This window comes from Mus musculus, chromosome 19 (assembly GCF_000001635.26).
Source record: "Mus musculus strain C57BL/6J chromosome 19, GRCm38.p6 C57BL/6J".
Lineage (NCBI taxonomy): Eukaryota > Metazoa > Chordata > Mammalia > Rodentia > Muridae > Mus > Mus musculus.
In genome coordinates, this window is record NC_000085.6 from 34,514,416 (window position 1) to 34,527,855 (window position 13,440).

The following is a 13,440-nucleotide window of genomic DNA, read 5'->3' on the forward strand; positions in this document are numbered from 1 at the left end:
AGAGCTTGGGGGAATCCTGTGGAAGAAGTGGAGGGAGGATTGAAGGAGCCAGAGGGATCAAGGACACAAGCGAACCTACAGAATCAACTAACCTGGGGGCTCACAGCCGCTGAATTGCCAACCAGAGAGCACGCATAGGACTGACCTAGGCTCTCTGCACATACGTGACAGATGTGCAGCTGGGTCTTCGTGCAGGACTCCGAAAGTGGGAGCGGGGGCTGTCTCTGAATAGACTGCCTGCCTTCGGATCCCTTTCCCCTAACTGGGCTGCCTTGTCGAATCTCGATAGAAGAAGATCCACCTAGTCTTACTTGCTATGCCAAGGCTGGTTGATAGCCATGGGAAGCCTCTGTTCCTCTGAGGAGAAGGGGAGGGGAGGGAGGGGGAAGGACTGAGAAGAGAGGAGGGAGGGGAGGCTAGGTTTGGGATGTAAAGTATATAACATTATAAAAATTAATAGTCATAGAATAGTCTTACTGAAGAAGACATGGACTTGAGATGGAAATCTGAAAGGGAACTGTGGGGCGGGGGAAGGGTAGGTATGATAAACATATATTGTGCTCATGTATTAAATCCTCAAAAACTATTTTAAAAATTGTTAAGTAGAAAACACACCAAATTCTAAAGGTATATATGAATTTATCTTCTGATCACCTCTTCCTGAGACAGTTAAACTGAAAAAACAAAAACAAAAACAAAAACTCCACAAAGACTTGGATGTACAATCCACCCCACCCCCAAGAAAAAACATCCTATCCTCCAGAGGCCTACAAGGTGGTGACCATGCAGCCATTGTCAAGCAATCCCTCGTTCAGCATCGACTGTGACAGGTCCTTCTCAGTACTGGAGATAGAGCAAGGAACAAAAGCAAAAGGGATACCACCTTGGAGAGAAATGGGAAAGAAAGTGGGTCAGTGCGGGTCCACTGTATGTGCTGCTTTGCTTTCTAATGGCATTTTACGGCTACACCAGCAAGACTAAACTCCTCGAAAGTTCTACCTTCAGTGCACTGTGCCAGATATACCATCTCTGCCTTCATTCAAGATTTTACTTCATCGTGAGAAATAGGAAAAAAAAATAATCACTAAAAGTTTGGAATTACAAACTCACTACAATAATTACTAAAATTCCTGCCTCTAGGAGCCAATGCAAAACTGCCATCAGGGACGACAACAGAAACAAACAACAACAACAAAAAATGCCAAAACTGACATTTTTGTTTTGTTTTGTTTTTCTAGATAATGACAGGTAAAATGACTTCACCCTGGTCAGCTAAGCAGCAGCCTCCTGGCTGTCCACTGTAATGCTGCCTGCCAGTGAGGTGAATCTCAGCTGAAGGTAGGCCTGACAATGACTGCCTTTCTTAAGAGGAAGACAACTTGGTGTGTGGGGACTTCCTCCTACCTCCCGAGACACGAGGCTGCATGAGCTGCTACTTCCCTCCAAAAAGTCATGGGGAACCAGCTGAGGTCTAGGGAAGTCATCAAACCAAGGGGCAAGGAGGAAGGAGGCCAAAGTTGAACGTTGTCAGCATGACACAGAACTCAGGTTTTCACCAGTCATAAAGTCTCAAAGGATTTGATTCAACTTCATAATTGGTGGCCCAGGGCCAGTGATCTTAGACTACCAGGGGCCTTGCAGTTCCTGGGGAAGTCTAAGACACTACCACAATGGAGCCACTTCAGGAATTAGCTTGAAATGGCAGGCTTCTTTGCCTGACCCAGGAGTTCTAAGGTCCTCCTCAACCTGACATCCTAAGCTCCTTGCTAGTTTGGGAAGAGACTGCATTTCCCACAAAAGAACTTGTATCCTGCAATAGCAGATTCTAAACCAAATGGTAAGAGGGCCCTTGTATGTAGTATCTATCCATTCCTATGGTTCCATACTGGATAGTACAAAGCTAGAGCTGCCCTCAGCTTACATCTCCATGAATGGCCCACATAACCAAGTTCACAGGAACTCATCAACCAGCAAAGTGGGCCCCCCCCTACCCCCCTGCTCTGGACAAACCCAATGTCCAAGGCTTGGTATAATCATTCCTGTATCGAGAAAGCCTGATTAGGCTTTGGCTTAAGTGCTTCCTGAATGACCTCTAACCACATAATAACCCAAGCCAGCTTCTAGAGTCTGCATAGCTTGGCACTATTCCTAATACTGTTCAAACCAGCTACCAGTTATGTCCTAGGCTTCAAGTCACGTATGGCTTAAACTTTCATATCCATGTTAAAAATGAGGTAATTGAATAAAACTAAGAACTAAGAAAAGAAAGAAAAGGGCATGACTGGTCCCAGTATGGTGGAGGAGAAAGGTTACTGTAGATAAAAGGGAGAGCATGGCCAGAGGCAGGGACATCTGGGAGAGTCCAGAGTGGACGTGACCAGGTGAGGAGAGGCAGGATGGGAAATGGGAGACCCAGATGAAGAAGCCAAGAAGGTAAAGGGTAAACCAAAAAGGGATTTGGTAATCAAAATGGCTGAATTATAGAGGAAAGGGCAGCTAGAGAAAGACAGCCCAGCCCCCCCCCTGGGCTGGAGAAGTTTAGGGGAGGGTGAAGGGTATGCAGCCAGACCCTATTATAGGTAGGAACTGAAGATGCAGGGAGAACCTGGCAGCCAGGTCCACTTTAGTATGTTAAATATGCACCTCAGGCATTTGTCCTGGGTTTGAGACCTAATAGTGACCTACATGTAGAGAAAGCAACTGGCCATAGACCCTTCAGCCAGCCGTGTGCTAACACTGAGACCCAGGTCTATTTCATTTCAAAGGTCTTGGTCTTAGCCAGTGATCTTAAAAAAAAAAAAAAAGCAATTATTAAAGGCTAAAGTCGATAAGAGGCATGCACACAAATATTATGTCTGTTTCCAGCCAGCTCCCAGCAAGCCAAGCAGCCAAGCAGTACTTAGCCATCCAAACAGTCAAGCAGTACTTAGCAGTACTTAGCAGTCCAAACTAGCTAAGTACTGAAATAACACAGAGTGATTGTGAAACAGACATGTTACTGCCTCTGACCTTGACCCGGAGAATGAAGAACTCCGTACACAGAGCCTGGCCTGGAAGGTCTTGTTTTTGAAGCTCCCTTGGCTATTCCAAATCAGCCCATCAGAGGTATATTCAAACCTACTTAAGAGAAGTTACAGCCAGCTATTGCCTGCAAGCTGGGTGAGGAGAGAATGAGCTGACTAATGCCCCGGAAGAAGCCACAAAACAGACATATTCTCCCAACAAGCATTCAAGGGGGACCCTAAGGGTCTCCTCAAGAATTAGTAAGAGTGAATTGGAGTTGGTAGCAAAGTCTGCCATTGGGTTTCAGTTATCCAAAATGATGGCTCCTGAGTGAATTTTTATAGTCTAATTCTAGTTTTGAAGACTTGGCCTTAAAAATCAGTTCAAATACTATTGATTTCAAATACTATTGATTTTAGTGCCTCTCTGTTGTATTGACAGAATAACTAAAAATGCCTAATTAATTTAAAAAAATAATAAGAACAAAACAGAGATTTAAAACTTCCCAAGTCATGGTTCAGAAGTCCGAGGCTAGGGAGCCTGGATCCCTTGAGAACTAGCTATCTTTATTATCACATGTCAGTAGGTAGAAGGGTAAAAAGGCACATGCCAAAGGAGGACATGAGGTGCGGCCTATCTGGAGGAAGAAACAAGGTGAAGGGGCTTAGGTCCAAAGTATAGATCCCAGGAGACTAAACAACGAATCTAATATGTAAGTTACCAGATAGCTTTCTGACTTTATCAGGGACAACACTGCAAACCCAGTGGCTAACATAAAGGGCTGGATGGATGGAAACTTAAACACGAGGTATAGGAATCTTTATGCCACTTCAGCCGTTTATCATGGGAAAACTACTTAACCGCCAGAACCTTGTTATCCTCATCTGGCCAACAGGCTGACCAGAGTCCAAATGATTCATCTGATGATTCACGCTTGGGGGGACACTTGGCTTGTCCGCAGAAAGCAATTAGAAAGTCATGTGGCCTTTATCAGAGTCCAGGCCATGACATTTCCACTTCAAAGTCTACCTGTAGGAAAGGGAGTGACCTGCACTGCAGGAGCGAGCACATGCATGGCCCCACATCCCATCGCTAGCATAGTGCTGCTCTCCACAACCCTGGTGACCGTCACTAGGATCGGTTAAGCCATGCGAAGGCAACAACATGGCCCACCTCATTCACTGCAAGTTGAATTTGGCAGGGGTGCACATAGGGAAAGATGCCTCAAGGGCCTTACAGCAGGAATGGGGTAGATACCATTCTTCTCACATAAAAGATGAGGAAACCGAGACCATCACACTCGAGCCTGAGGCTAGCGCTTTTAGTACAGTAACACTAGTAAGGCTACAGATTTTGTCCCTGGCTGTCTCTGATCCTGGAAGATAGGGAAGCCTTTACCCCAAATGTGACTTAGAACAGAACAAAGAATATTTTGGAATCTCAATGCTTTGCTCCTAAGAGGGCTATGAAGGACTTGGGGACAGGCCAAGTCCTTGGGGTGCAGCATTTTCAAAGCAAATTAATCAGCAGCATAACCAACATTAAAGCAAATGAAGCCAGAAGGACGTCGGCCTCCACAGGGCTCCAGCTCCACTTGGCCCTGTGGGGAAGGCAGTAATTAATTACACTTGTTATCAGCCATCTGAGTTACTGTTGACTTAACCACTGTGAACCAAACACACAGAGAGTTCAGAAGATATGCCCGTAGGTGCCTGGTTCTGGGTGCAACAGTCTTTATGGATCTAATGGATGGAGATGCACACATTCCTTAATATTCTGTCCTGGCTGCACTTTTCAACCCAATCCAGAGCTGCAGACATTTGTACTTGTGCCTATTGGAGACTCTGCTTGCAATTTTCCGTTTAAAATACATTGTGTGTGTGTGTGTGTGTGTGTGTGTGTGTGTGTACACATCCTTGTGCATGTCAAGGGAGACATTAGATATTCTCCCAGACACAAGACACTTAGCAGCAGCTAGCCAAGAAGGAAGGGGTGTGGAGAAAGGGAAGAGGCAGGCAGAGCAGTGTATGCTACGATGTTACACTTCTCCTTTGCTCCAACCTCAACCAAAGTTGGACAAAGAGACTGTACAGCTGGCTTGACTTATGTTGTTGAGTTTAAAAGACTGAAACAGATCCCCTATCCAATGTACCATCAGAAGCCTAGAAGCCTGGGTATGCACTACACCCTGTCTACATGTGCTCAGTGCAGGGAATTATGGGCCAGATTATGTACCCTTACTAAAGCTGCATTTATTAAATGAATAAATAAAGCTAGAAACTCACAAGTGGTTTCTTTCAAAAGGAAGGTTTCTCTACAGAAAGACCCAATGAAATCAAAACAATGGCCTGGAGCCCTTTCTTTGCAAGACAACTCACAAGTCACGATGAGAACTTTCACCTATGACTCAAATGGCTCAGTTGGCAACCCTTGGAGAGTCTGTGCCTAGGCCACGCCTGAGAAGTCTGCTTCCTCATGTTGCATGTAGTTGTTTCTAGTCTTCACAGCCCAGAATTCAATCTCACCCCCCAGGTAAGCAGATGCAGAATTGTTCAGGTACAAATGAGATATCTGATTCCCCAGTTAGGTGACAGTAATCGGTTGATTTCCCAATTAAACAATTAGTAAGTCAATTGGCCTTGTGTTTTCCTTTTAATGCTGGCACAAGTAGTATTTCCTTGTTTTAGCTAAATAAAGTCTATATTATGGTTATAATAGGATCAGCTTGCTCAGTACTTATATAAGGACACGTTCTAAATTCAAGGAATACTACCTCTGCAGTTAAAACGCCCAAGTAGCTGCCCTTTGCCTTGGCCGTCTCCAGCAGGAAATGACTGAATTGATCTCAAAGAAATATGTTCTAAAGGTGCAAGCTTTTCAAATTCTTGGTCCAAGCAGGGAGTGAGAGCCTTGTAATATTAACACTCATCCTTAAGGCTGAGCAGATAAAAATAAAACCACTTCTCTATAAATGATTAATTTCTGCGTTTCATTTCCCTTAAGCACTTAGTGAATACTGTGGTAGTTCAGCATGTGATGAGAGTGATTGCTTAAAAGTGGGAAGATGGCTCAGTGGGAAAAGAGTAATTTCTGTGAAAGTCTAAGGATTTGAGTTCAAATGCCCCACCACCCACATTTAAAAACAAACAAACAAAAACCCTAAAAAGAAATCTAACATGGTATGAGATGGAGACAGTGGGATGCCTGGGACTTGCTGGCTACCAGACAGGTTCCAAACTCAGTGAGAGACCCTGTTTCAAAGGAATAGGATGGAGAATGACAGAGAAGAGCATCTAACACACACACACACACACACTGTATCTTAAATGGGAAATTGCAAGTTTAGTCTCCACTAGCCAGCCACAAGTACAGACGTCTGCTCCTCTGGATGGGGTGAAACATACACACACAGCCAGGACAGACTATTAAGGGATGTATGTATCTACATCCATTAGATCCATAAAGATTGTTGCTGCACAAAATCACGTCATAGCTGAGATTTAGACTTTCTCTGCAAACGAGACAGAGAGGTTGGAACAGGAGGCTGCAGGCAGCAGAACTTACAGGAGTACACGGGCAGAGCAGACACCTGGCTCCACTCTGTGTTCCTTTTGACACCCATGTGAAGCTAGTCATGCTGTCTGAAGAGCCCCCTCACCATTTATGTGTAACCCATTGCCCCCCACCAAGAATGTCACCCCAATAAATAAATGACATTTTAATGTATCTTATAGTTTCTTATAAAGAATAAGGCTACAGGACATTACTTTCTATATGTTAAAAGCATTCATTTCACAAAACAATATTACATTTCCATAGACCTGCTTTGAGATTTGTTTTCTCTGGTATAGGGGGAGTCTCCCCCCCACCCAAAGTGATTCACTCAAGGTTCCCTCAGCTTCTGCGCTGTCTCCTGTCTCCGGTGCCTAAATGAATGCCATCAAGATTGTAATGGGGAGAAGTGTGGTGGTCAGAGCAGGGAGAACCGTATTAATGAGTGATGGTTTGTGGGTGGCCTAGAGACTGGGAGGAAATCAAGAACGTTTCTGCAAGGGCTGTGGATGTGGCTTGGCAGTAGTGCTTGCCTAAGCATGCACTAAGGACATGGGTTCAATCCCCATCACTGCCAAACAAAAGGAAAATGACTTAGCAATTTCTAGTCTAGGTCACTGAAAGGGTGATGTGCTATTAATAGGCAGCCAAAAGGGAAGTGGCATTCACAAGATTGGTGCCATTTTGGGTACTTTTTTTTTTTTTTTTTTTTTGGCTTTCAGCAAGGCAGATTAACAGCATTGACCACAGTGCTCCTGAATAGACAAAGAGATTCTGGCCAGGACCTAGGCGTGGGCCATGGAGAGCGAACCATAAGGAAAGCATCTGCACAGGTCTTGGAGAAATCACAACTCCTTTAGGTAACTGAGTCACAAAATTCCTTGTAAAGACCCCCCTGAGGCTGCCTTGTAAACACACAGATCACGGACTTCCGCAAGGGAGGGTGGGGTCTCCTCAGAATTGGTGAAGGAAGACTAGGATCTAAAGCTGAATACAGATCTGACTCAGCACTCTCAGGCAAGACAAGAGCATCCACCTCCCCAGCCTGCAAGGGGACCACCTTCTGTCCACAAGCATTGCTATCTCTTTGAGGGGGCATCTTTGCCTCCCTTCACAAGAAACACCTTCACCAGTCACAATGCAATGTGTGTGCACAAGACAAGGAGCCCTGTATGCTTGCTTAACTGCAGTGTGGAGGCAGAAGCCTGCAGGGGAGGGGTGACTGTAGTACATTCTCCCAGCAGAGATTTAACTGGGAACCTTAGAAAAAATGGCTGGTAGTAGTAATTACTACTTAACTACGAACATTATAGGAAATAATATCTACACTCATTTTTCTTTGGATAGAATCTAAAAGCTGATGTTGTTTTCCTGGTTGTTTTGTTTTTTGGCTTTGGTTTTGGTTTTTGAAAAAAAGGGGAAGTAAAGTAAGATCATAGGCTCGTTCTTACATGAGATATATACTTTATGTGTTTGAAAGCAGAAAAAAAGTGATCAATGCCAGTCATCATTCAATCGTTTTGTAAAAGATTCACAAGGGGAGATGATAGTATAGCGCTATAAACACTAAAACAAAATCTCAAATGGATTTGGAAAAGGAAAACTGGCATAGCCACCTAAGCATTATAATATACTTAGTGTCTTGTGATGGAGACAGAAGAAACAAGCATCTCACATGACATAACAATATAAGTATTTCTATATACTATTTATTAACTTGCACAATATATAGGTATTTTTTTGCTGTTGTTGATTTGTTTGAGCAGCAATGTTTGTTAGCTGAAAATTCAAATGAGCACAAAAGTTCATTAATAGATACTTTTTAAACAAACCATGACATAAATATGCAATGGAATACTATGCATCTTCAGATAAGTGTTCTAAGAATTATTGGGAAGATCTCTGTGATAGGAAATAAACACACTTTTTGTGAGCTTGCTGATAGCAAATAATTCAGAGAATAAAATACTATGTCCTTTATGGCACCTTTTGAATTTAAAAGGTGGAAACAAAAAATAATCCATATTTGTTTCTAATGAGCATGTGGAAGATACAAAGATGTTAAATGAAGGTATTATACAGCAAGAACACATGTTAAAAACTGGAAAGTAAGACAGAAAAAGAAGTATTTACTGTTATCTTTCTGGTCTTTTTTTTGGCAGGGGGAGGCTAGTTTTTAAATTGCAAAAGCCAACTGTTTAATGTTCACAACAGTCCATTACATAAAATGTTTCGTTAATAAACAAAGTAAGGGGGCATTTTTAAACTGTAAATGGAATGTGACCTTAGAACCCAGTAGAAATGATTAAATTAATCAAGCCAGCCTTCCTTAGCTGGTACATTGGCCTCCAGCCGTCTTGTGGTAACTCTGTCCAGTGAATTCAGTCACCAACTCAGATGACGCAGTGACTTCCAAAAGTTGTTACGCCTAGCCCCAGAAAACATCCATACCTTTGCCAAAATGGTTCTTCCGCCCACGAGGGATTCGGTGAATACTCAGAATATAGCCATCTCCTGTCAGGACCGAGTGTTCCTCACCAGGATATCCCCAGCGCATGATTATCTCGGTCTGGGGAGAAAAAGAACAATGGGTATTCTATGGTGGACTCTGAGTCTTCCATCTCCAAAAATAGCAGGCAGAAAACAAAGCTTTATTCTGCTCCATCTAGTAACCAAGATTCCATCTCAAGACCCAGTCAGTTATACTCGCAGGCATCTCATCATTCCGCCAGCTCTGCACTGAGTGTATCAAATTTGGCCTCTTGTCGTTTTCTTTCCTGCCGACCAGGCACAAATAAAGACTTCTTTTCTAAATATGTCAGCTAACATTTTTCATGTTCCAAAGTTCCTGACCTAGGCAATAAGGCTAAACAAAATGTCATTTGAAAGGCATGAAACTAATAGAAGAAAAGCCGAAAAATGAGAAACTGCCATTAATTTTACCTCCCCACAGGGAAAGAGTCATGAGTGGCAGGTGGGAAGGCATCCACCAATTACATGGAAGATCAAAGTGTTCGTTATCCTCTCTGCCATAAATACCTGAAAGACTTGAATTCCATCATTCCCTTAGAAGGATGCCATGGCCTGTGTCAGTCCATCCTGTCCTATCTAGGAATTTGTCACTCTCTGCAGTCTCCTGTTTCTTTAGCTGGTCAATCCATCTTCTGTCTTAAAGCTACTGTGTCTTTAATAATCTATATTTTCTATCATATTCTTCCACCTGGTTTTATCTAGATTTCACTGTTTACTTAAGATTCATAAGTTTGAAATGCTTTAATTAATTTTAGTGGGATTTTGTTTGTTTGGTTGGTTGGTTGGTTGGTTGGTTGGTCGGTTGGTTGAATTGGTTTGTTTTTTGCTTGGATTTTTTTTCTAACGGTTCCTTCTAATATTTTCACAACTGTACTGAGTTGTGTTCCATGGACATTCTTAATAACATCTCAGGTTCAGCACTCACAAAGGCATTCTCATAAACGGTTTACACAGTTTGACCAGTTTTAAAGTGTGCTTTAAATGATTTAAAAAATAAAATTACTAAAAAGAAAACATTACTTAGCGTAGGCTGTGTGTCTTGTTCAGCAGCCTGATAAATCCGGTTATGTAAGCAGTATCTAGTGGGGAAACTGTAGCTTGGCATCTGCCATTCACAAAAAAGTGAAAATCATAACAAGCGGTAAAGAGCTTAGGGTTGTGACGTCATAACTCTGTTTAAGAAAAGACACTTGTCATCACGGCATTTCAAAAGCATGTGACCTTTAGAAACTCACCACATTCATGTTGACTTCAGGATCCACAGCTGATACAGTTCCCGTGGGCACCCGAGAAAGCAGGATCCCAATGGTGAAAACGAACACCAGGCCCTGGAGTTGCATCTTCCTGCCGTTTAAAGTAACCAACTGAATTTTATCACACAAACATGTCTTGACAGACCAGAGCCTTCTTTAAAAGTCTTGAACCAAGTTTAGGATAAATAAAGTGCCAGAGTGGAGACAGATATGAACCAAACGACTCCAGCGGTCTCTGGCAGGGGAGTGGGGGCGGGGACATCAATCTGTTTTCATTAAGAGGCCTCCAGACATCCCCCCTCCCCCAGCTAACACACTAGGCCCTGTACACTCAGGTACCACCTCCTCACAAAGAGAAACAAACTGTCCCTACACAAGCAGCATGTGGAGGAACTTAGAAGAAAAGAGAAGAGCCCTAGCATTCTCCCACCTTTTCCGCTCTGCATCAGATTTAGATATATTTTTAAATTCAGCCTACGTTAGCTCTTACCTGCCACTAGATCCAAAATTTGTTCTTACCCAAAATTATATGTCAGCATTCAAAACTGTCACTCAAGTTAATGAAAATAAAGGGAAAGAAAAGAGAAACTCTCCAACTATCATCAAAGATCACCCCCCCCCCTTGATGGCTGGAAACTACAGTGTGGCAAAAATACTTGGCTGCTAAGAGTGAGGTGGTACAAGTCTCTAACAGCACTCAGACTAAGGTCAGAATGAATGTTGGGGCTGTAATCCAAGCCTTTAAAAAATGGATGTGCTCACTTTAAAAGACAGGTGCACATATTGCTAAAGACTTGTACTTAAATTATAGCAGCTTTGAATATAACGATCAAAAGCTAGGGGAAAAGCCAACCAAATAAGTGACTAATTAGACAAATTGTATGTATGCATACTTCACCATTGAACCACCCAATATGGACAAATCTCAGAATAATTCTGTACATCAAAAAAGTCAGGGATGGGAATAAAGAGAGGAGAAGGAAGGAATTGTTCCAATGTATATAAAACTTGGAGAAAATGTAACCTAGTTTATACAGGGAGAAAACAGATTGACGTCTGGGGAGAAGAAGGGCAAGAGGGGAAATCTCCCAAGGAGCATGCAAAGGACTCTTCAGGGTGGTATGTTTGCTCCGACTTCTGAATAGATTAATTCCCTGGTATTTGTACATGTCAAAATTTAGAAATTCCTACAATGTGTCCTGCTGGTCAGTGTTGATTTCTCAATACTGTTGTTTGAAAATAATAAATAAATAAATAAATAAATAAAGACTCTCTTAAACCAAGCATTCCACATTTCATAGGAAATTGGCTCTCAGAAAATTGCAGTTTCTCCTGAAGTTATTTTTTCCAGCATTCCAGACAGAAGAGAATAATCTCTGGAGTTTGTCCTGGCCACACATGCTTTTAATTGCCAGCATAGTCTTATGTAGCACAGTCTAAGGCTACCTTTCTAACTTCAGGTCACTGTCCCAGAGGTCCTTCAATACTAGAGAACATAAAAGCAGTCTGAAAAGCAAGGGGGGGTGGGGGCGGTAGATCGATAAATAAAGGTTCCCAAGGCAACTTAAAATAAGCACTTTTCTTTTTGGTGGAAGCCGTTTTTACAGAACCTGATACAGTCTGGGAAGGGCATTCACACCGTGAGGTGATTGGGGAAGCTACTCACATGGAAAGTCACCCATTAGACTTCCTTCCAACACAGCACCGTTACTCAACGAACTTGACAAATAATTCTCACAGAAGGGGTTGTCTGATAAGGCTCTGAGCTGGGTTTAGTGCGCTAGTCTAGGTGTTTAGAACATCTTTACCACAGTACTTATGGCTTTGCAACAATCCAATTCATTATTTGTCTGCCTTCCTTTCAACTGGAGAACGGAAGTGGGGGTGGGCAGAGCTGAAGTCTGATTTAACTTTGAACCTTCAAGACTCTGACAAGTCCTGCATAAATAGTACAAATGTTGCTTTTAAAAAATGGGCAGGAACAGCTCCGCAGTTCAGAGACAGACGAAAATAAAGGTCCGGGGTAGTTTTTCAATAATTCCTAAGCTATTGGCAATGCCCAGATGTTGCAGTGCCTCCTACAGTCTGACGCTTCTCTACCAACTCAACAGTACTAACTAAGCTCATTTTCCAAGATAATGTAAACACGCCAGTCAAATACTGGAAGCAAAGGACTAGCTGATTATTCAGCAGTATCGCCGGGGTTTTTAACCAGGACCCACTCCCAAGGTTGCTGCTGGCCATGCAGTCGTGTAAGAGCTAAGAGTAAGGTCGTGGGAGAGCTAACGGGAAGAAAGGATGAAGAGGACTGAGAATCAGGCATTCTGCCTGTCCAGCAGTCCAAGAAATCTGGGCAGGGTTCCTAATCGTCGATCGCGCCTGCCCAGGAAGCGGGAGGGCGCCCAGGGAAGGACAGTCCACTTCTTGTTGATACCCACATAATCGCCGCCCCCCAAACCACCTTCAGGTACCCGACACAGAGCGTGCCCCGGGAGCAGAGCAATTGGAGGCCAGAGACCCTGGTGGGGCCTCCTCTCCCAGCCCTGGCGATCCACAGGACACCAGCTCCCGAGCCCGCTGCACGAAGCCAGCCCCAAAGCAGTCACTCACCGGGAGTGGTCCTCCAACCTCAGCCTCCAGAAGCAGTGCCCACTACAAGCAGGCGAGCTTGGCCAACCTGGTGCCTACACCTACTTGGTGGGAGGGCGGAGCCGTCACCCTGCCCAGGACTTTCACACAGCCAATCAGGGCAGTCCACCACCGGGAAGTGCCCTGGTGACTCCACCCCTCCTGGCCATCGGCCTAGCCCTGGGGAAGCGGACTCAGAGGAGCATGCGCCTTCTGTTCGCCCAAAAGATTCAGCCCAGCCCAGGCCTGCTCTAAGCCCAGCCAGAGCTTCCTCCTGCTTCAAAGCTGGTGGGCATCCTGTATACCTAGCACTTAGCAGAGCATTATAAACTTTTTCCTCTCATGACCTCCTTTTACTTCAGAAATTCTCATTCAAACTCCACTAGCTAGGTATACAAATCAAGCATTTTTTAACAATAAATTATAAAGAAATTCATTTTAAAACAATTATTTTAGTATTACATATATACAT

The 13,440-nt window shown here is 43.5% G+C and overlaps 1 protein-coding gene across 2 annotated transcripts in view; it reads right to left on the reverse strand.

Moving 5' to 3' along the window:
* The window catches only part of Lipa (lysosomal acid lipase A), a 35,159-nt gene extending 22,100 nt beyond the window's left edge, over positions 1-13,059 (reverse strand). The window contains exons 1-3 of one of the 2 annotated variants that reach the window (NM_001111100.1): positions 12,951-13,059; positions 10,323-10,427; positions 9,007-9,124 (exon numbers count right to left, since the gene is read on the reverse strand). In NM_001111100.1, the coding sequence (NP_001104570.1) occupies positions 9,007-9,124; positions 10,323-10,427 (223 nt within the window). In that variant the 5' untranslated portion in view covers positions 12,951-13,059. Of the gene's footprint in view, positions 1-9,006; positions 9,125-10,322; positions 10,432-12,950 lie in introns of both variants that reach the window. The other variant, NM_021460.3, reaches the window with a different exon arrangement.
* Positions 13,060-13,440: the final 381 nt, after the last annotated feature.